Source organism: Nelusetta ayraudi, unplaced genomic scaffold, assembly GCF_046127955.1.
Source record: "Nelusetta ayraudi isolate G7.1 ecotype Tasmania unplaced genomic scaffold, CSIRO-AGI_Nayr_v1 ptg000135l, whole genome shotgun sequence".
NCBI classification, from domain to species: Eukaryota; Metazoa; Chordata; class Actinopteri; order Tetraodontiformes; family Monacanthidae; genus Nelusetta; species Nelusetta ayraudi.
The window spans coordinates 18,952,969-18,974,095 of NW_027466185.1; the positions used below are offsets into that span (position 1 = coordinate 18,952,969).

Here is a 21,127-nt window from a genome sequence, read left to right on the forward strand (position 1 = left end):
GGCACGTTTAAATCTCATTTCATTACAAACACAAAAAAGATCTATCCGTCTGTCTGTCTGTCTGTCTGTCTATCCAGTATCTAGCTAGTCATCTTTTAAAATAACCTCAATACTCCAGCATCAGCCTCTCTAAATCTGCCCAACCCTCCCGTAACCTCTCCCCTCTACCTCGGGAAGCAGCCTGTCACAGTGTGCAGCGGCGTGCAGATGTTGCCTTCCCTAAAATAGGACGCACACCTCCGCTGGCTGAAAACAACCGAGAGCGACGTGACGTCGGGGTGAGAAAAGGAGGAATAAAAGGAAAAACATCATCAGACGAAAAGTCAGAAGGAGGAGGGAAAAGAAAGAAGGATTCCTTCGAGTCGCATCCCTCCATCGGAGGGGCGACTCGTCAACACGGACCGGAGAGAGAGAGAGAGAGAGAGAGAGAGAGCAGTCGGTGTTTTACCTGCTGGGCGAAGAGCCGCTGGTCCACACTGACTGACTGACTGACTGCTGCTGCTGCTCCTCCTCGGCTACTGCGACACTTTGTTTTGCCTCTCTCTGCGCGTTCACACACGCTCCCTCGCTCGCTCGCTCGCCCGCCCGCTCACACCTCCCCGCGCATGCGCCCTCCATCTGTCTTAATCCCACTCTCTCTCCCCGCCTCATCCCTCCCTCCTTTCATCATCTGTCGCCCGCCGCACATCCCTCTCTCTCAGCACAGGCTTCCCCCCTCGCTCCGCCTCACCATCAACAATTTATTTATTTTTTGTGTATATATGTATATGTATATATATATATATATATATATATATAGATATAGATATATAGATATGTATATATATATATATATATATATATATATATATATATATATATATATATATATATATATATGTATAGATATATACACATATATATATATATTTTTTTAGGAAGGCAGAGGTGCCACTCAGAGCCAAACTGCTTGTGAATTATTCTCTTGCTCTCCTTGCCTTCACGTGGTTTTTATTCCACCGCTCGCTGGCTGGCGGCTGTTTGCTTTGAGGAAGCTGTGTGCAGGGACACACACTCGCACGCACGCGCGCGCGCACGCACACACACACACACACACACACACACACACACACACACACACACACACACACACACACACACACACACAAACGTAAAGCGGGATGTGCAAACCTGGGGATGCCGGCCAGGTAGGCGATGAGCCTCCGCAGGTCGTCCGTTCGTATTCTGTCGTGGTTGCTGCGGGACGGGAAGGTCAGGACGGGGCCGCCGCGTCGGTCTCTGCCACCTGCAAGCACACACAGCCACAGGATGGATGGCGTGGAGGGAAATACCACTTCATCCCCGACGAACACGACACAGGACTTCACCGTTTGCTGCTGTATTGGTCACGGTTTATATTAAGGTCCTTGTCATTCGCATTAGTTAAACGGTAATAATTCCCCTATAAGATGAATTTTTAACATTATTAAGTGTTAGGCTACACTGGATAAGTGTTAACAACACCGTTTAAATATAATTAATAATCACATAACAATGCTTTTTGCAGCTACTGGATCTAAAGCGAGAACAATGGCTTATTAAAGTGATGGTAGATGGTTTACTGTGACCTTAAAATAAAGTGTTACCAATATATATCATATAAATAGTTGGAAAGGTTGAAATAGTCGTTTTGGTGTGGGAGAGTCGCTCATAGAGTGACAGTAACGCTGCAAACGATCACAGAAAAGGCAATTATTATTCACAAAGCTGACCTGAATCACGTCAAACATCTGGACAATGCTTTCTCAATTTGCAAAGATAGGTTAATCCTTTGTCGCTGCGTCAACCCGTCAGCCAGATCAGTCGTTTTTTTCCTCATCGTGTTTTCCTTGTCATGATAAGTCACCCAAATTAATTCCACAAAGATAAAAACGCTAGCGCACTTTCGATCATGTCACGTAAGTAAATTATCAAAACTGTAGAATTGAATAAAAAAAAAAAAGCTCAACATTTACTCTATAAATATATATATATTTTAACCGCCCACGATGCCGCCAACCAATCAAAACAGCTCGGGGACCCAATTTTGGGTGGCTACCCATCTGTTGAGAAACGCCGAGCTAGATCATATTTTTCAACCTGCCGCTTGCTTGAGATGTTGTTGATACAACTCATTAAAATCCACCCGTTTCCGTCGCTAATGCTACGACACTAGCGCGCAGAGGAACCACACCTCCAGACTCCAAGAAGGCGGCCCATTCATCTCAATGGAGTTGCTCGCCCAGTGCATACGCCCAAAAAGTTTTTGAATTCCACATCAATGGGCCCATAGAGCATGCGGAGCAGTGTCACTCCCCATCGTGCCTCTGTAACTCACATGATCTGTTTGGCCAATCAGAACGATACTGGAGAACGTCACTTACAGACACGTCAGTAACAATCAGAACGAGCTGAGACACAGCAGCACGTACAATGTTGTGACATCACACTGGGAATAAAGTCTTTTCTGGTGATTTTCTGGCCTTTATCATTTTTTTAAACGACTTAAAGACCATGACTGAAAAATCTGCAATATAAAGATTTGCTATGAATCGCATTTCAGGTCACAGTCTGAAAACACGTTTGTATTGCAGTCTATGGGAAAAATGGACCCATGGGATCTTTTTTTGTTTGCTGCAGTACCTCAAGTGGCCACTGGGGGAAAATGGGCACGCCACTATATTGTCAGTCCGGTATCCAGTTATTATAATACATCCACGAGAGGAACCTTTAGGGATTTAGCTGCTGTGTCTTGTTTTATTTCCAGCTGCTGCCGGTGATGAATCATTGCAGCAGCGCACTGCTGATGGCGCTTCCCAATTAGCAATTAGCCGAGCAAGTGAAGTGCTGCTCTCGTCACGTGAGTTTTAAAAGGCGCGAGCCGACCGCGGGCAGCCCGCAAGATGACGGATTTCAGGGTTGCTGGAGGAAATAAATAAATAAATAAATATATATATATAATACTCAAGAGGCAAACAGGGGAAAACGAGAACGAGGCCGATTTATCAAAGGACCCAGTTCTGATGACAGGCTGAGCTCGTTTACCCTCCCTCTCCACCTCCCCTCATTTCGAAGCCAATTACTCCGCGAGCGACTGACTACTATGGGATGCGGTGAGAGGGAGAGTCAGCCGTTGCCATGGCAACGCCGACCCCCGTCTCTCCGCCGCTTGAATTCAGCGCGTTTGTCTGAGTCATCGTCTTCATTGTCGCTGTTCCTGCCCGCGACCTTCGCCGCGCGAGCTCAGATGAAGAACAACGCGTGCGCGCGGGAAAAAAAACAAAACAAAAAACGTTTCACTTTGATGCAGCCGAGACCCACCGACGTGCCGGGGGTTTTGATTCGCGTGTTGAAAACACACACGCGAGGCTGAAAAGTTTTTGCGCACCGTGCAAATAATCCCGCTGGATTGTTCTCGCCAGGGTCCGTCTACAGCCTGACCCTCCGGTGAGTTTTCCCTGAGAGGGGGGGGGGGGGTGTTGGGGGGGGGCGTGGCCGAGCGTGCATGTGCGCGCGCACGTGACGCGGCGGAGGTCGAGTTTCTCTCGGGGGGAGGAGGCGAAGACGCAGCTGCGCCTCTTCTCTGCAGCCCCGCTGATAGCGGCGAAACAATGGGCGCCTGTGTGCAAGTGGGAGTGTGTCTCGCGCCTGGACAGTCCGCGCACACGTGTGCGTGTGAAGGAGGGTCAAAGGTCAACGGGTCAAGTGTCCGGCCCCCCAGTTCGACCCGTGCTTGTTCTAGCGGAAGGAAACGACGCTTGGGGAGGAAGAGAGATCGGACATGGATGTATGGATGTGTGTGTGGATATATGGATGAAAATTTTAAAGGTCCATTGTGTAAAATTTCTAAGGATTCCATTTAGAGCAACGTCAGGTGGAATTCCTTAAAAATTGGCAGCGCAACATGCCCCCCCCCCCCCCCCCAAACGAGGAGCCCTCCCAAAAAATCTGTATATTGTACATCGATATACACTTTTATTAATGTAATTAGCGGCAGCATGTTTAGCTTTTAACAATATAAAAGTGATAAATCAAGCTAAATAATATTACACACTGGACCTTTAAGCAGTATACTTCCTGTACTCATGTACTTTGTGTGTTTGTTTTAAAAGAAAAACTCTCTAACAATAACATAAACCTTATGAAGACACGATGCACCTCATTCAGTTAGTCTACTTCCCGCTTTCCTCAACTTCATTCGCCCTGCTGGTCTCACCTGACAAAAAGGCAACTTTTTCCTTGAGGATGGGAAGCACCTCCATTGCTCTTATCTCCTCATTTCTCCGGAAACCTGGAAGACACAGAAGGAGACGGATGAAGGGCAGATGATTTGGAAGCAGGCGGATCTCGGCGACTTGGAGCGAGGAGGAGTCGACTGCGTTTAAGCACCGGGATTCCAATTCAGACAGCGTGAATATGGAGAAGGGGAGGAAAAAGCAACAGTAAGATTTTGCCGTTACACACATGCATGCACACACGCACGCACAAGTCGAGAGGGAGCGCCGAGGCTGTGGTCGGAGACACGGCGGCGGGACCGAGTGAGGCCAAACTGAGGGGAAGTTGGGGGCAAACAAAGAGCAGTTGTGAGTTTGCCGCAAGAGAGGTGAAACGGGGTGAAGAGACACTCCAGTCCATTGGCCACTCCAGTGCCGTCGACTACTGTTAAAGGGCAACGGCGCTCACTTTTTTTTTTCAGTTTTGAAACGAGTGTCGAAAGGAGGGCAAAAGAAGCGGCGTGTGAACAGGCCAGAAGCGACGAGGCTCACAGTAAAGTGTTTAAAGGAGGTCTTGACACTATTCTGGTAGCTTTATTCTGGATTAGCATTCGCTAATTAGCATTAAAATACATGTGGCACCTGAGGCTGGTGAGAGTGGAACAAAGGCATGAGTTTTCAGTCTGAAAAATTTGTCCTATGTCTCACCTTTTAAAGATCTCTGTCTTCCAATTTCAGACTCCAGTTAAACAGGCCCAACTCTCCAAGAAAACTGAATGAAAACAATCTAATGTGTCGGATCGAACACCTGATGGGCAGTAATGTCGGAGGAAGCAGCAGCAGGTCCAGCCAATGGCTGCTGAGAAACTGAAAAGCTACACGCTAACCAATAAATTAAACTTTCCATTCCAGATATCTACGTCTTTGCCAAAACGTGATCACTGTTCATAAATAATTCAGATAAACGTGATATAAACTCCCGTCTCTTGCAACCAAGAGCTTGTTTTCAATTTAAAAATCAAGACATCCCGGCGTTCAGATTTATTAATTTTTTTTCTCTCTCTCTCTCTCTCTCCCTCTCTCTCTCTCTCCATCTGCTGCTCCGACAGGAGATTACGTGATTGGCACTATGAGGAGGCCATGTGTTGTCACAGTCGAGGAAAAGGGAAACACAAATGGTTACTTCAGCCGTTCGCGGCCGTTAGGTTAGGTCTCAAACACGTTGTCACATTCCCCTGCAGTGAAAGGCGTCTTCCAACTTACTTTTACTTCTCCAGCCTGTCTGTTTCTGACACGCCACACAGGATCTGACGATTTCTGGGCTGTTTTTTTATTATTTTTTTCCCAGTGTTTGTCTCTGACAAATGGAAGAAGAGCCTCCTTGTTAGCATGAGAATTAACCCGAAAGCCCGCAGCGATATTCTGAACTATAAATTGACAGCCTATAAATGTCAAGCCGGGTCTCACGGGCGCGATGGCGCCACAAGCCCTCGACGTGCTGTTAATATTCCGCACCAAATGATTGAGCGGTTGTCAGGAGATAATGAGTTAAACCTGTTCGCGCAACTGCTATATATAGACGGACTGCTCCCCCAAGTGATTAAAGTCACATTTCAACTTCAACACCCCCCCAACCCTAGTCCGCTATCAGGGTGACATTTCGACCAATTTCCCCAAACGAATGACTGAAATTGCCTTCTCCCGCGGGGTAGTTTGAATCAGTCATGTCACAAACACAAAGTTTTCGCTATTTATCCAAAAAGGGGGGGGGGGAATATATTGATTTAACCAAACACTATCCGGATTGATAAGATCTCAATCCTGATGTTTTGCCCGTGCGCCTTGGCAGCCTCCAATCTAAAGCGTTTTCAATCCCTGTTGGGATTTCATCATCCATCAATGCAGCTACTGCAAGCAGTAGTGTTGCAGCACTCGCGATTGGTCTTGGTCTCCAGACCACTTTTTAAGGGTCTTGGTCTCGTCTCGGACTGGAGGGACTCGGGATTTTTGATCAAGACCAGTCAAGACTCAGCCAACACTGCAATGACACGATAATAACAGAAAAGAATCCAGCTGCTGCCGTTTTACGCTCTGTTTGTGACACCCAGAGTGACACAGCTCCTTATTGCCAGTTCATTTATTTGTTAATTTTATGGAGCAAAGTTGTCTTTTTGAAAATGGTTTAAAATAGTTGGCAAAGCAGCAAAATGTTAAAGAAAATTATTCAGAGATACCTTGCTTATAATAATACCTTGCTTCTTTATTTCTCTTTGACATATAAAGTCTTGGTCTTGTCTTGGTCTCGAACCCCAAATGTCTTGGTCTCGTCTCGATCTCGATTCGCTCTAGTCTTGATAATGTCTTGGTCTCCGTTGGCGCGGTCTTGACAACAACACTAGCAAGCAGCCTAAGTCCCAGAAGCAGAATAACATAAAAGAAGCAGCAGAAATCGACGAGCTGCTGCTGCGGCTACTGCTAAAAGAGATTAGCGTGGATGCTGCAGGGGAAACGTTATCCCAACTAAATGAAACTATTTAAGTCACAGAAGAACAAAGACTGCCACGGTAGACTTTTCTCCGTGAACATCTTTTAGGTTTAATCACGTCTGGCTTGAACGAGACCGTATCCTAACGTAGCTGCTGGCATGAAGCAGTGATGCAGGGACCCTGTCAACCATCACAACTCAAGGAGGCCTTGAGCCGTAGCTACAAGGGCTACCAGATAAAAAAAAAAAAAAAAATCACAATCATTTTGCCTGCAATAGAGAGAAGCCTCATAAAATGGGCTTCCAAACCTCTCCTCCCCCTTTCCAAGGAACTTCTACAGGCTGTTAATGAGATGGATATGTGAGATAAAGCCAAAGAAATCAGGAGTGGTTTCAGTGGTGATATTATGACAAGAACAAGGGGCGACTCCTCGTTGCAGACGAGCGCCCAGGAAACACTCTTACATAATTTGGCAGCGAAAGACCAAAACCGTGTAGCAATTCTCAGAACGCTTTTTGTTCTTGGAGGAGTGATCGCGGCTTATACAAAGGCACGCACACCGGGGTTGGGGAAAGTGTGCATACGTGAGTGCTTTCAAAACATTCTCCTGCGTCTCGAGCGGCGTCGGTGAACTCAAAAGACACGAGCGCGCGATTAGGACGCATTATGTAACGAGCGCAACATCAAAAAGCAAGGAGCTGGCGCTGGAGCCGTGGTTATGATGCAACCCCCCACGTACCCACACGTGGCCCCCTGCAGGAGGTGACAGTGTACTGTACTGGTCCACGTTGTTCTCTCCGCGCTGCCTTGTTTGTGGTCATATGCAAATGTGATGCCGATGCTCTGCCGCCACTGGAGGAGACCGATGAGGGTGAGTTGCTATTTTTACTCTTCTCTACTCCACTCCTCTACCACCACCCCTCCAGCTGCCCCAACTCACCCCGGGGTGCCACACGTGCCTACACACAAAACAAATTGGTGAGATCAAAACACATTTCCAACTGAGACTCCCTTGTATGTGGTTCTTTGGCATGTGGTGGGACGGCTGAGACAGGGGCGCACCCTCAGGATTTGCCTCCCAAACTGTAGTTTCTCTTTGAGGAGGAAGCAGGGTCATCAGATGAGGCAGTCAGAACTTTAGGAATATGAATTTTGAATTTTTTTTTTTTTTCCTTGTGATGCATCCATGAGATTAGAGATAAAATTTGATTAGATTAAATAGATACTTCATTGATCTCCAGGAGAAATTTGCGTTTCACGCAGCTCTTCCAGGGAACTAGTGTCACAAAGTAATATGCATGCAAAGAGCTGAACTGGAGGATAAGAGAGATAAGGTGATAAAAATAACATGAAATGAGATTAAAATGTACACAGACTCTTTCTGAATGTATCTGTGTATAAATAATAGACATTACAGTTGCGCATAATGAGCGTGTGAAACACACAGCTGTGCAATGGGCAGTTTTTTTACACACTTAAGGAGAGTTGAAACGATGAATAGCAGGCATCAAATTCTTTATCGATTTTAGACTTGAATACCACAGACTTAAAATCAGTGTTCGAGTAATAACGCCAGTGTTTCTGCATTTGAATAACATTCTTTAACCGTCGCAAGGGGACGGACTGTACGCACAAGCGCTTCAGTCAGCATCTTTACTTTAGACACAGTGATTCATCAAGATCGCAGTGGAAGGTTCCCACCATCTCGCAGACCGATTAGCTGGCTGTCATCGAGCGGCCGGATGATCGACACTCAATAAAAAGAGAAAAGGGGGGAAGAATAAAAAAAATAAATAAAAAAAAAACGCCGGCAAGACGACAAGCACAAAAACAACTCAGTGAGTGAGTGTGTGTGTGTGTGTGTGTGTGTGTGTGTATGTGTGTGCATGAGAGTGAAAGAGAGTCAGTAGAGGGAGAGCGTGCACAGAGAGCACTTTGTTGTTCTGTGAGTTCACTACTGTACTGCCCAATTTAACGGTCAGCGGATTAAGGTCTGCCCAGATGCACACACACACACACACACACACACACACACACACACACACACACACACACACACACACACACACACGCACACGCACACACACACGCACACACACACACACGCACACACACACACGCAACAAGGCATTATGGGTCTTTTGCTCAGCATCTTTGTATTCTCTCTTTTTTTCAACAGATACAAACAACTGGGTCAAATCCTTTTTTTTCTTTTTTTTTTGAATGGTCAAACAGAGCCCAACTATTCCTGGAATTCCTTAAGATTTATATTTGATTTCATTTAAGCTCCTGAATCTAATTATGCTCTTGTTAGATGATTTTTTAGCTTCCGAAAATATTCAATCATCCAAAGAGTTGTGTAATCTAGTTTCCTCAAGCATGGGTCCCGGAGCGAAAGTTTGGAGGGATAACACCCCCCACCCCCGGTCGCAAAAGTTAGGTTTGTTGAGGATGTTTTGCAATTACTGTGGGACAAAAAAAATGCAACTGGCAATAACCTAAAACCAAACGTTCACCACTGAGGCACAAACAAAGCCTGCTTGGTTACAAACACATAATGGATACAGGAAGAGCGACAGATTGCCGTTTACAAAATATAATGGTGGCTTTTTCGGCAGTCAAATAGCTGACATTTAGATTGTCATTAGATTATTGGCGCAGCAGAAACTGCGCTCGACTGTACACACACTTCCTGGTACTCCAAAAGTAGAGCCGGTTTAAGAAAGGAAGTGGCCGGGTCACGTACAGGAAGTGATGGCAAAAGATTATGGTGTTTAGCTCTTTATTGAAATGACTCTTCAAACGCTGATGAAATGGATGGCATACAGCTATTTTATGACTTACTGGCTATCAATATCATTTCTTGAAGTTCAAAGTTCAGCGGGACGGAACAAAAAGCGTAACGGGCCGCAAGTGGCCCCCGGGGCCGTAGTTTGCCCATACCTGGATCAGCTCGCCCTTTTCAACGTTTCGATGCTTTGAATTCTCTGCCTTTGTTCAACGGTTAAATCCGACGTTTATACACCAAGGCGGTGAGACAGGAAACAAAAACCCGGAGGATCCGGCGATGACCTCATGGCAAGATCTGCAATTTCCACCCACCAGACGCAGCATCGTACCTGACAGCTGGATGACGGCTGAGTCGGTCTGGGCGTATCGCCACTTGTGATTGGGGGCCCAGCAAGTCATTTTGATAAAAAACCATCCACAAAACGAAAAGAAAAAAGAAAAAAAGAAGTAAATTTGAAAGGTAAATCCTTTCCCTGTCGATGGGGACTGGTCGTCTCGGGCTGCTTCAGCTAATGATAGAGCGACGGGCCGATGTGCCGAGTTGTGGGCGCAGTCGGAGCAGCTGAGGCGGACAGTGGGATTCCTGAGGGCAGATATTCCAATCCGGCAGACGACCCAAAAGCGCCCATTTTAGTGACACGCACACACAAACACACGCGCGCGCGAGCCCACGTGGAAAAAAAGCTGCTGCAAACATTTCCAGACGCGAGCGGGTCGCGACAGCGGCGGGACGACCCGGCTCGCTTGTTTCCTCGCGAGCTGCTAATCTGCCTGTCATTTGGGGAAGAAGGTCCCATGAGGTAATCCCGGACGTGTAGGAGGGGCGATAGCTATAATATGCGTGCACTGCATTTAGACACCTTCGCAAGCTGCTTAACATCAAGAGGGGGGGAATTATGTCCCAGAGGAGACCGGCCGCTGCCGTTCCTTTGGGTTTTTGTGGCATTACACCGTCAATATCTGTGCTGAGCGCGTTAGCTCTTTATGCCTGCGCAGTCCGAGTTCGTGGACATTAACAAGGCATGTCAACGGACCAACAACATAAGCAAGTGCAAGTGGCTTCACGCGTATGGCTGGGCTGTTACTGAGATTTCTTTGCCCAGGAGGAACTAGGGATAACCACACCAAGAACTCTTTTGATCGGTTCCTCTCTTTTTCTTCTGGGTCATCTTGCTGATTTGCCATTGAGAGCGCTACATGCGCCACCATCGGTCACCCAGGGAAAATCGCCATTTATAGTACATCATTTAGAATGATGATTAATACCTGCTGACACAAGCAACGAATTTGGTTTTGTTTGTTTTTTTTGCGAACTTTGTCATAATGGCAAGTCAACATTGCAAGCGGCCAGGAAGCAGAGACTTTGAAAGTCTAGGGATATATACTGTATCATACAACAAAAGCACCTTTCATTCCATGAAATGCAGCTCAAAGTGCTTTACAGAGTGCAACAGGAAAAACCAAGACAAAATGAGAAATGAAAAGTAAAAACATCAAACAATAAAAACATTTAAAACTTCACTGCAAGAAGGAAACACTTTCCAGACAGTGTGGACATGAAGAACGGCACTGAAATTTAAGAACCAGAGCGGAGAAATGAGTCTTGAGCTGTGCTTCATGTTGTCCACATACGCTACATATTGTTGCCTCTAGCGCGCATGATCATTATGATTATCCTTCAGCCACCAAAGGTGGCGTACTCGAGGTAGAGGTGAGAGACTTTGCGGCGAGCAATCAAATGAGTTTGGGTGTGTTCGGGTTTAGTTATCACCATTTCCTCCAGGGGAAAAAAATCTCGCGGCCTGTTAGGTGGAAAGGTAGAAAGGCAGGAAAATAATTTAAAAAAAAAACAAATGCAAGTTTTCCTGTCAGCGGTGGCAACAAACGCTCCCACCAACTGGAAGGGGAAATGGAAGCATGCTTCGCGTGCATTGTTCAGTAGAAGAACCTTTCCTAATTCATCATACGCATTTCTTAGTGGTTACAATAATTAAAATGAATGAAATAGATAATTAGTTCAATCAAGCTTTGCTTCTTTTTAATCCACTGAGTAATTACTTTGTAAATTAGCGGGTAGTAGGAATAATACCAAATGCTAAATCTTTACCGCCGTCACTGCTAATGAGGTATAATGACAAACCTTTGTAGCCCTTAACCCAGATAACAATTCTAATTTCTTCCCACCCATTTCATGACAAATAAGAGGGGATTCAACGTCGCTTGCCGGGAGCTAATTCCACAGAAACGTTTAGGCTCCAAAACTGGGGTTATTTTCTTTTTCCTTCAAATTTCTCCCCCAGGACGCTGCTTTGTCCCATTTGAGGAAAATGAGCTGTGAATAGCTCAACCTTTGCTAATCGACAGTCCGATCGTGAACCCTCTGCGTCACTGCTCCTGTGTGGGGTGGGTGGCGGCAACAGGCTGACATGGTGAGAAAGGGCAAGTGATGAGAGGGAAATGCCAGACAAGTCTATCATTCAACACTGTATTAGGAAGCCCCCCACCTCCCCTTCCGCTCGCCCCCGAACAAAGCGCCGTTGCCGTTCGTGGTCAGAACTGAAACCCGATTGTGTCGGTCAGCCGGAAGATGTCGGCCGAAAAGACGCACGTTGGGGTCTTTGGAAGCGCAAATGGCCACCAGACAAAGGCCGGGATGACACTGTCTGGGTATGAAAAGCAAAATCGTTTTCACAGTATTATGTGACAGCTGACAAAAAAGTCAGAGTAAAGAACAAACATTTTACAACTAACACAAATGTGTAGAAAATAACAAACCTAATAACCTTTGGCAGGTGAACTTGATTTGACCTTCTCTCAACTTTTGAACACACGTGTCCAGCATCTCAGTGCTTATTGAGAAACACGTTGTTCCATTGCAAAGCGATTAGCCGCAAAATCACACACGTCTAATCCACCAATCACTAAGTGGTCAATGCTTCAAAGACAAGTTAAACAGTCGCCTTCATTGTGCTCATGACTTTCATATCATGAGAACACGACAACAAAAGGTCAACTAAAGTGGAGTGACACTGTCAAGGTCTACCCACTGCTGCCGGTAGCTTTCATTACAATAGATGAATAAGTTGCAGGAATGCTTCTACGTAAATGTAGAAGGTACTATATCACTGTGGAGCCTTTTATACTCATTCTCTATAGCCTCGTGCACTCAGGGTCATGGTGATGCTGGAGCCAATACCAGCTCACTTTGGGGCAATGGCGGAGCTTCGCCCAGAATATGTCGTAAGTTTATCGCAGGGCCACATGGAAAGATAAATAACCAATCGCACTCGCACTCACACCTGCGGCCAATCTGGAGTTCCCAAGTCACTTCATATGAATGTTTGGATTGTGAGAGGAAGCTTTAGTGCCCACACACACAAACACACACAAGGAGAACATGCAAACTCCAGCCTCAGACCTGGAGATCGAACCTGCAATCTTCTAGCTATGAAGCGACGGTGCACCAAGGTAGAAGGGTTAAGTTAGGACAACTGGACTTGTTCTTGTGATCTTTAACACGTTTTGCCTCTCATCCGAAGGGCTTGCTCAGTTCCAAAGGGGGGATGGATCCCAGGTATTTAACCACCAGGAGGTGTGGGTGAGGCTAAGGCTGATGGTACCAATTAGTAAAGTGTTGATTTTTAAACAAAAGGTGTTGATAATCAATGAGGTGTTGATTCTGCTAATAGAGAGAACGTCATGAGCTTCGTTAATCCAACGACCCACTTGGTGTAACTCCTACTTCTGTCCTGCCACCATGTGAGTCTACCTTAACACGACCTGGATGACTGGGAACCTTCACAGACAGTGCACCAGTTCACCAAAAAGGGAAATAGCCATTACTTTTTGCAAGTGGTGTTGAACACAATAAAACTTTTATTAATAATAAAAATAAATAATAAAAAAAAGTGAAAATAATTCACAAAGCAAGAACACTATTGCTTTACGCTGCGCGCAAGCAGAGGGATTTCGACACTTTCTGTGGGACGGCTTTCACCATAGGAACGCTATGACGGAAAATATTAGCGGTGGGGGGGGGTTCAAATTGTGGCACAAGGAACCGGTAATCTGTCCATGCCTGGCGGGCACCACACTGGCTGATGCAACAGAGCTCCATATTTGTTACACCGTCAGAAGGCGAACCCCGAAAGGGACTGTGACAAATAGCCAGAGGAGCGGTGGAAGCATGTGTGTTTTGCGTTAGAAAAAAGCATTAAAAAAAAAAAACCAAGAGGGAATGTAACAGCTGCTCGGACCGGGACAGATGGCGCTGGTAATACAGCGAGTCGGGAGATGGGAGGGGAAAAGTTGTTCACATACCACAAAGAAGCAGCAACACTCTGTTGCAGCAGCAGCAGCAGCAGCAGCATCCTCCTGCGTATCTGATGAGGGCACCGTTACGTTACGTACGGCCGTAATCTCATAATGGCTTCCCGGCAACTGACCCGCTTGCGCTCGTTGGAAACCAGCTGCTGCGCGGGCGAGCGAAACCAGAACCGTGCACATGTGTGCACATCCCTTCCCCACATAGCATTGGACTTCCACGCATTTGTGGCGTGCCAGGGATTCCTTGGCGAGGGACACGTGGGAATGGCAGGAATTTCGGCGGGCTGAATTCTAAAGAGTGGAAACGTGGGGGCGTCGGCGACCCAGACCTCTGACCCACGTCAGGACCAGAGGTTACATGTGTGCAGGTGTATTGGAAAAAAAAAATAATGAAATGATAAATTAGCTGAAGCGGTTCTATCAGCACCACCATTCTTTTGTTTTTAGGCTGGGTTATTGTGAGGAGGTTTAACATGGAATTCATTTCATCTTTTAAAAAGGAGCTTTTTGAAAGTGATTTTAAACTATGACGCACTTTGAGATTTGCAAAAATGTAAAGTGAGTAGTAAAGTAAGCTTGAACTTTTAGTCTTCACACAGATCTTTGTTCTCCAGGCGTTTCCAAACCCCAACAATAACAACAACTACTACTACTTAGAGCTAGAAAACACCAGACCATGTGGGTCGACCACAGATATATGTTTTGACATGTCATGCATTTATGACGTAATCTCATCAAGTGATGTCAACTCCACCTATTAGCATTGACTGGCACATCCATCCGCACAAAAATTACATCTTGGGAGCCAAAACCAAGCTGCAGATGTGGCCGCATGTAGTTTGCAGTGTGATTACATTCCAACGCTGGACAACATACACACTTGCAGATAAACATCTGACAAAGCAGCTCATGCTCGATCTGATTGGCCAGAATACTGAAAGGTTAAGTGTGTAACATTTGGAGAATTTGTGAAGAAACAGCAACATCAAGTGTTCACATTTTAAATTGCAGCACAATTTTACTCCCCGTCCCTCTCTTGAGCTTGCCAGTGAACTACACTCACTGGCCTGTGCACACAAACCTGGATACCTCGTCCACCTTCTTCTTCGTTTGGTTACTTGAACGCAAGCAGTCACCCTAAATACGAAACGCGATGTCAGGCGACCTGGATTGTCCACACCGGGCTTCCTTAGAAATATGGCAGTGCATGATTGCAGCTAACTGGGAGCAAGACCCTTGCTATACATACATCCATCAAAATTAATAAGATCCGTTCTATGGAAAGGAAAAGCAAATAACTTTCATTGTACTGCGAATGTATTTATGGCCAGTTTATTAAACTTTTACCAATATAAAAATTATAAATCAGTCCAAATTTTACACACCGGACCTTTGTAATCTTAAATGCCAATAAAGAAATGGGTACGACTCGAACTGTGTGAATTACACTCTCAGAGATTGAACGATCACTGTTACAGACTTTATAAAAATCAGTGAGGCGGAGATGTCAGCATTTTTTTTCAGGCTGCTACCTTTACAACTGTTGAGTGAGATGCTGTGAGACAGCCCTGGAATGATTTCTCCAGTCGGCTGTCTGATCAGATTTAAGAGCAACATGGCGGACTAGATAGAGGGCACAAGCTTGAAAGAAAAAGAGAGAGAGAGAGAGAGGGAGAGAGAGAGAGAGAGAGAGAGAGAGAGAGAGAGAGAGAGAGAGAGAGCGATGTGTGCCATTTATTTTAACGCATCATTAAAAATCAGGCCTTGAACACATCTTAAAATGTCAACCTGTCAGTCGGAGCAATTTTACTTTTGTTGCTCGTCCAATCCGACTCTGGCTTCCTCTGCACCCCTCCCCCCCCACATCCTCCCTCCCAATTTTCTTCTCTCCGTGTCCCCAAAAATCGGAGTTTTTGCCTTTTTGGAAAATGATCCGTGGAGAGTGCGCCGTGTTTCTTCTCTTTCTACCTCCGCCTCTCCTCTCCGTGTTCTCTCCATCGGCCCCAGACCTCTAATAGCAGGGTAGGCTAACCAAGCGAGAAGCAGGCCAGGGTTACCCCAGCGACCCAAACACAGCGGGGAAGGAGGGCAGAGGAAGGAGGAAGGACAAAGAAGGGAGCGAGGGAGAAAAGATGGCTTGTTGTTTGTGCCAAGAGTTCATTCATCCGGGTTTTTCCCCCCCGATGGCAAAGGGGTCTCATGTCGACAAACCATAACGCAACTGAAAAAAAGGTGCAACTTCTGGCACCACCAATCTTTATGGAATTGATATAACTTTTGATTGAACGCGTCCACTGTCTGGCTTTCAAGTGTCGATGATTTACTTCCCGGCCAGTGGCCGGCTGCAGCCCTCTTTCACGCGTCAGCAGCTATTCCAATCTGCACAAACACGCCATCTGGAGGCGACTGCAGATTAACATTTTCAGCTTACAGAGGCGCAATTAAAAGGGGAAAAAAAAACGCAGACAGACTGGGAGCAAAGAGTGGGATTGAGAGTCTGCAACGGTCCGTCGCTGCAAAGTACTTTTCAGCACATCTGCCCGAACGCATAAACATTATTACATAAGAGCACCCCCCCACCACCACCACCACCACCACCACCACCACCACACGTAGCTGCTATTCAGCCACCCAGCCAGACCAGTGGATGAGAGGCCAAGCTAGCAGATGGACAGGCCTCATTTCTCCGCAGACCAGCAGTGATGACTGGTGAGTGACCAGAGAGCTCATGAAAAAACATGCAAGCGTCCCTTATCGTGCACAATCCATTTGACCGACGCCTTTGAACAGCATTGTGCGCAGCCTGTGAATGCCAACTTGCCAGGAAAAGAAAACGCTGCTCACGGTGAAGTTGTTTAGCTTTGCTGCTCCGCTTTTCGGGAAGCAGTGCCCGAAAAAGCTGTCATCCTATCCCTTCGTGATGTCACGGGGTGCAGGAGGGGATTTGCTCGGCACTCTGGGAAAGTCCGGTTTTATTTGATTGCTAATCACGCAAAGGCTGATTTCAATGGAGTCCAGGATGAAAAATAAGGATTTGGCAGAATATGGGGCCGAGTTTCAAAACAGTTATTGTTTAGGTATGGTTTCTTTTAGGGCTTGCATTCATCGCCTCTCTGCAGGCACTCGGGCAGTCTCCACAGGGGCCTCTGGGCTTCAGGGCAACCTTCCAACTCGCTGCCCTCATTTAGATTTGCTGCTTAAGGCATTTGATTTTTTTTCATGGACAAAGATGCTCCACAGTTTTGGACCAAAGTCATTTTGTGAAAGTTACGTTACTTGTGCGCATCTCCCACGTCAAAGTACCCGTTAAAATGTTAAAATTCTCCCGCTGAGGCACGGGAGTGGGGGTGGGGGGGGGGTCGTATTTTTTTTTCCAACGTCAAAGTCGCAAGTCTCCTCAAAACATCCCATCGTTGGCAGACAGCATTTGGAAAGCAGACAAAGAGCCTCATAAATAGGGAGGGGGGGAAAAAACACAACATGCTTTGTTTGGCTTGGGGTTATATTCTGTGTTAAACACAGAAGGAAAGACCAAATCCGAGCGAAAAGAAATACCATTTCTGGATCAGGCCACGACACATTTGGTGAATAAATCATGAGGTGGGGGATGATGGGGGGGGGTTGAAGAAGCAAGTGAGGAATATCAGATGGTCCAAAAATAATGGACAGATGCCACCCATTGCAACTCGTCACCGAGAGCAGACTGTCGCTACGGAGACGGGTGTTACACACGTGTCGAGGGAAGCGGCACGCGTGTAGCCAATCATCAGTGAGGGATGAGGTGGAGGATGGAGGGAAGGAGGAAAGGTGAGTCAGGGAAGTTGTGACAAATGGGTGACAACGATATTGGGTGAGGCGAAATACTCGTCTTGTGTGTTGGTGGGTGCTTTTTTTTTTTAAAACTATTTACACACACACACACACACACACACACACACACACACACACACACACACACACACACACACACACACAGAGCAAGAAAGCGACATTCTCAACCACTGTGTTTGTGTGTCTGCCTGCTTTACCTGCGATCTGACTCGACACATCTCCTCTTGGCTCTTTAGGGAGCGATCCATCTGCAAGAAGGCACAAACACAGCGGGTGAGAAACAGAAGAAACACAGAACTGACTTTCTGAGTGTTTTCACTTTTTCAAACAAGACTGAAGTAGATATGGCGAAACATGATGTGGGACTTTTTTTCTTTTTTCTTACGAAGGAGGTCAAGTTATTTCAGTGTATGTTTTGTCTGTCATTACAGCAAAGATGGAGATATGGTGGAGAAGCGCAGCAGACACGCAGCCAAGATGTTCTAGCAAAACGGGCGTAGTGCGGAAATCGCAACCTGAGCCCCGTCGGACAAGTTCGAGCCACCGAAAGTGACATTATGCACATAAAGACAGTGCCAACAGGAAATAAAAGCTCGTAGCTGACAGTGCGAACATTCCATTTCTTTTCAGTCAGACACAGATTACAAAAAAATGACACTCAGCTCCGACTCACGTTGTCATTTCAAAGAAAATCCCACATTTTCGTTCAGGAGTCATCAGCTCGTCACCCACAACTCATGACCGAGGCCTACTGTTTTTGAAGCCGCTGCAACAAACAGTCTATTGAGGAAGAAGCCTATGGAGTGTGTGCGTGTGTGCGTGTGTGTGTGTGTGTGTGTGTGTGTGTGTGTGTGTGTGTGTGATGGGCTGTCAACATGTAAACAGGCTGGATGCTCGCTGGCTGGCTGACTCAGTGACACATGCTTCCTCTGTTCTCTGACTCAGGCGCGCTGCCGTTTAACCTCACAGACCACTGCGCGTACGCTGAGCGATACCAGCGGTTCAACTGAAAATCAGAGTCTGCGCACCATCAATCCAGAACACCGGGGAGTTACAGTTTCAACTCCCGAATACGGCCGTAGGATCGCGTGCTGCGTTCCAACCGCTAACGTGTCCGAGTTCGCGTGCGAGCAGCTGGATCACTGGATTTTGAACTTGTTCACTCATCCATCAAGCCGACCTCCAACAGAGGGCGCTTTCAATCGGTCCAATGGTCTGCGAATTGCAAGACCAAACAGTTTCGGTTACAGATAAATGGATGAGGTATGAAAATGAACACTTGGCTGCTCGAAGTTGTTGACCAGCAAGAACAGTTCAGTGAGAGTTGGACACGACCGCTGATGACAATGGGATTGTTTTCACATTAAAAGAAGAGAACTCAGCAGCAAAAAAAAAAAGTGTTAAATGGATGACAAAATCCTAATTTGATCCCGTGAAGTTCAACACCGGAACAATGACGCCCCAAGTTGGTTATGCAAACTACCTGCTTATCAGGCAACCCTTTATAACATTGGTTTGTATTGAATTCTGGCAAATCTGATTTTCCCCCAATCATTGTGTCAGACAGATATTTTCCCTGATCACCGTTCAAGTTAAACCTCCCCTTTACAAATGCTCACTGTGGGCTCTTTACCAGATAGATGTCTGAGATCAATTTGAATGATTACGGGGACGATGCATCGCATTCGTAAGCAAGTGCACCAAGGCAGGAAAACCTCAAAGAGTACAGAAGTCTTTCCTGTTTACTCTGAACTTTGTGCTTGGTGACAAATTGCGACATCATAAACGAGTGCAATCTGTGCAGTGAGCTGACTGCTACTATTAAAGATGGATGGTTGGTGGCAGGTAACAACCGAGCTTCCCAGAACGCTGGTGGCAATTTCATTTAATAAAGTACAGAGCAGCACCATAAAACTCAAACTGTGCATGAGCAAACTTGCTGGAAACTACTGCCAGTGCCAGAGGGCCTCACGTTTCTATGAAAGATCTTGAATGAACCGACACGCACACAAGTGAGCATGAGAAAGGAAGTGGGGGAAAAAAAGGGTCAGACAATGTTTTCCTACCTGGAAGAAACAAACCAAGAATGAATAAGTGAGGGAAAAATGGGAGGCGGGAGAAGGACCAAACACCCACATTCTTCACATACTTGCAATGCCAGAGATGTCCACTTAGGCCGCGGCGTACAACAAAGTCGAACCCAAGTACAGTAGCGGCCGTCCACTTCTTATCGCAACCCAAAAACAGAAAAGAAACTACAGCCAAAGGAAAAACCCAAAACACTGGGACACAAAGAAAATCAACAGCAAAGCGTCTGCTACAAAGACACGAGCGTTCTCCCTTCCTGAAATGTGACCACTGAGGCCGGTGGGTGGGATAATCTACCCACCCACACACACGTACGCACGCATACACACACGCACAGGAAGAGCACAGAGACCGAAAACCATTTCAGATCATGATAGGATAAGCGCACGACGCACAAGCCCTGATATTTGAACTGAACACACACACACACACACACACACACACACACACACACACACACACACACACACACACACACACACACACACACACACACACACACACACACACACACACACACACTAAAAAAAAAAAGCCTGGCCTATTCCACAACACTCCTATTACCCTTACAACATTCCGGCCCAGTTATGTGCAGTGAACTCACCTGGAACTAAGATCTGCCGGAACGCTCCTCTAACACTGTAACCTACACTGAGCCGAGCCGTCTTCCTTGCACAGGCACCTCTCTCCTGTCCAGACAGAAGTCCTCCATTTACACAAGACCACCCTCTCAGTGGGCCCCTCTGCCTTTCCCCTTCTCGGCAAAGCACACTCACCGTTTGACTCATGTACACAAAAGGAAAGACCCCCCTTTCATTTAAAAATACCTTCTGTCTGGCTCACACGTCCTTGAATGAGGTGCAAGGCAGGAAAACAATGAAGCAATCCCCCCGCTGTCAAAACTTTCTTCTGGAGTGCAGCGTTACACATCAAAAACCCACTGACGGTATTTTTTAAAAACACAACTAATTAAGTATTTTCTCCCAGCTGAGAAGATGTCCTTGACTAGTTAAGAGATGAGGAGATACCCGAGAGAAACGTGCAGAGTTAACCTATGAAACTCATGGCCACAACAGGGGGAACGATTGTTAAAGGTCCCGTGTGTACAATTTGGCTTAATTTATGATTTTTATATTTCTAAAAGCTTAACATACAGCCCAGAAATACATAAATAAAAGTGTATACACACAGTACAATAAAAGTAATTTGGTTTTCCAACCCTTACAACAGGTTCTCATATGTATAGAAGAACATACATATAGCAAGGGTCTTCCTCCTGCTTACTGCTTGCTTGATGCTTGGCTGTCATCTTGCACCACCATATTTCGAAGGAAGCCCGGAATGGACAATCCAGCACGCCTGACAGCACGTTAC

At 46.2% G+C, this 21,127-nt stretch overlaps 1 protein-coding gene across 3 annotated transcripts in view; it reads right to left on the bottom strand.

Annotated features, from left to right (window-relative positions):
- The window catches only part of LOC142877412 (triple functional domain protein), an 80,365-nt gene that overhangs the window by 48,076 nt on the left and 11,162 nt on the right, over nt 1-21,127 (bottom strand). For all 3 annotated transcript variants that reach the window (XM_076012031.1, XM_076012032.1, XM_076012030.1), the window contains exons 2-4: nt 17,863-17,913; nt 4,235-4,309; nt 1,171-1,285 (exon numbers count right to left, since the gene is read on the bottom strand). In XM_076012031.1, coding sequence (XP_075868146.1) covers nt 1,171-1,285; nt 4,235-4,309; nt 17,863-17,913 — 241 coding nt within the window. The remainder of the gene's footprint in view (nt 1-1,170; nt 1,286-4,234; nt 4,310-17,862; nt 17,914-21,127) is intronic.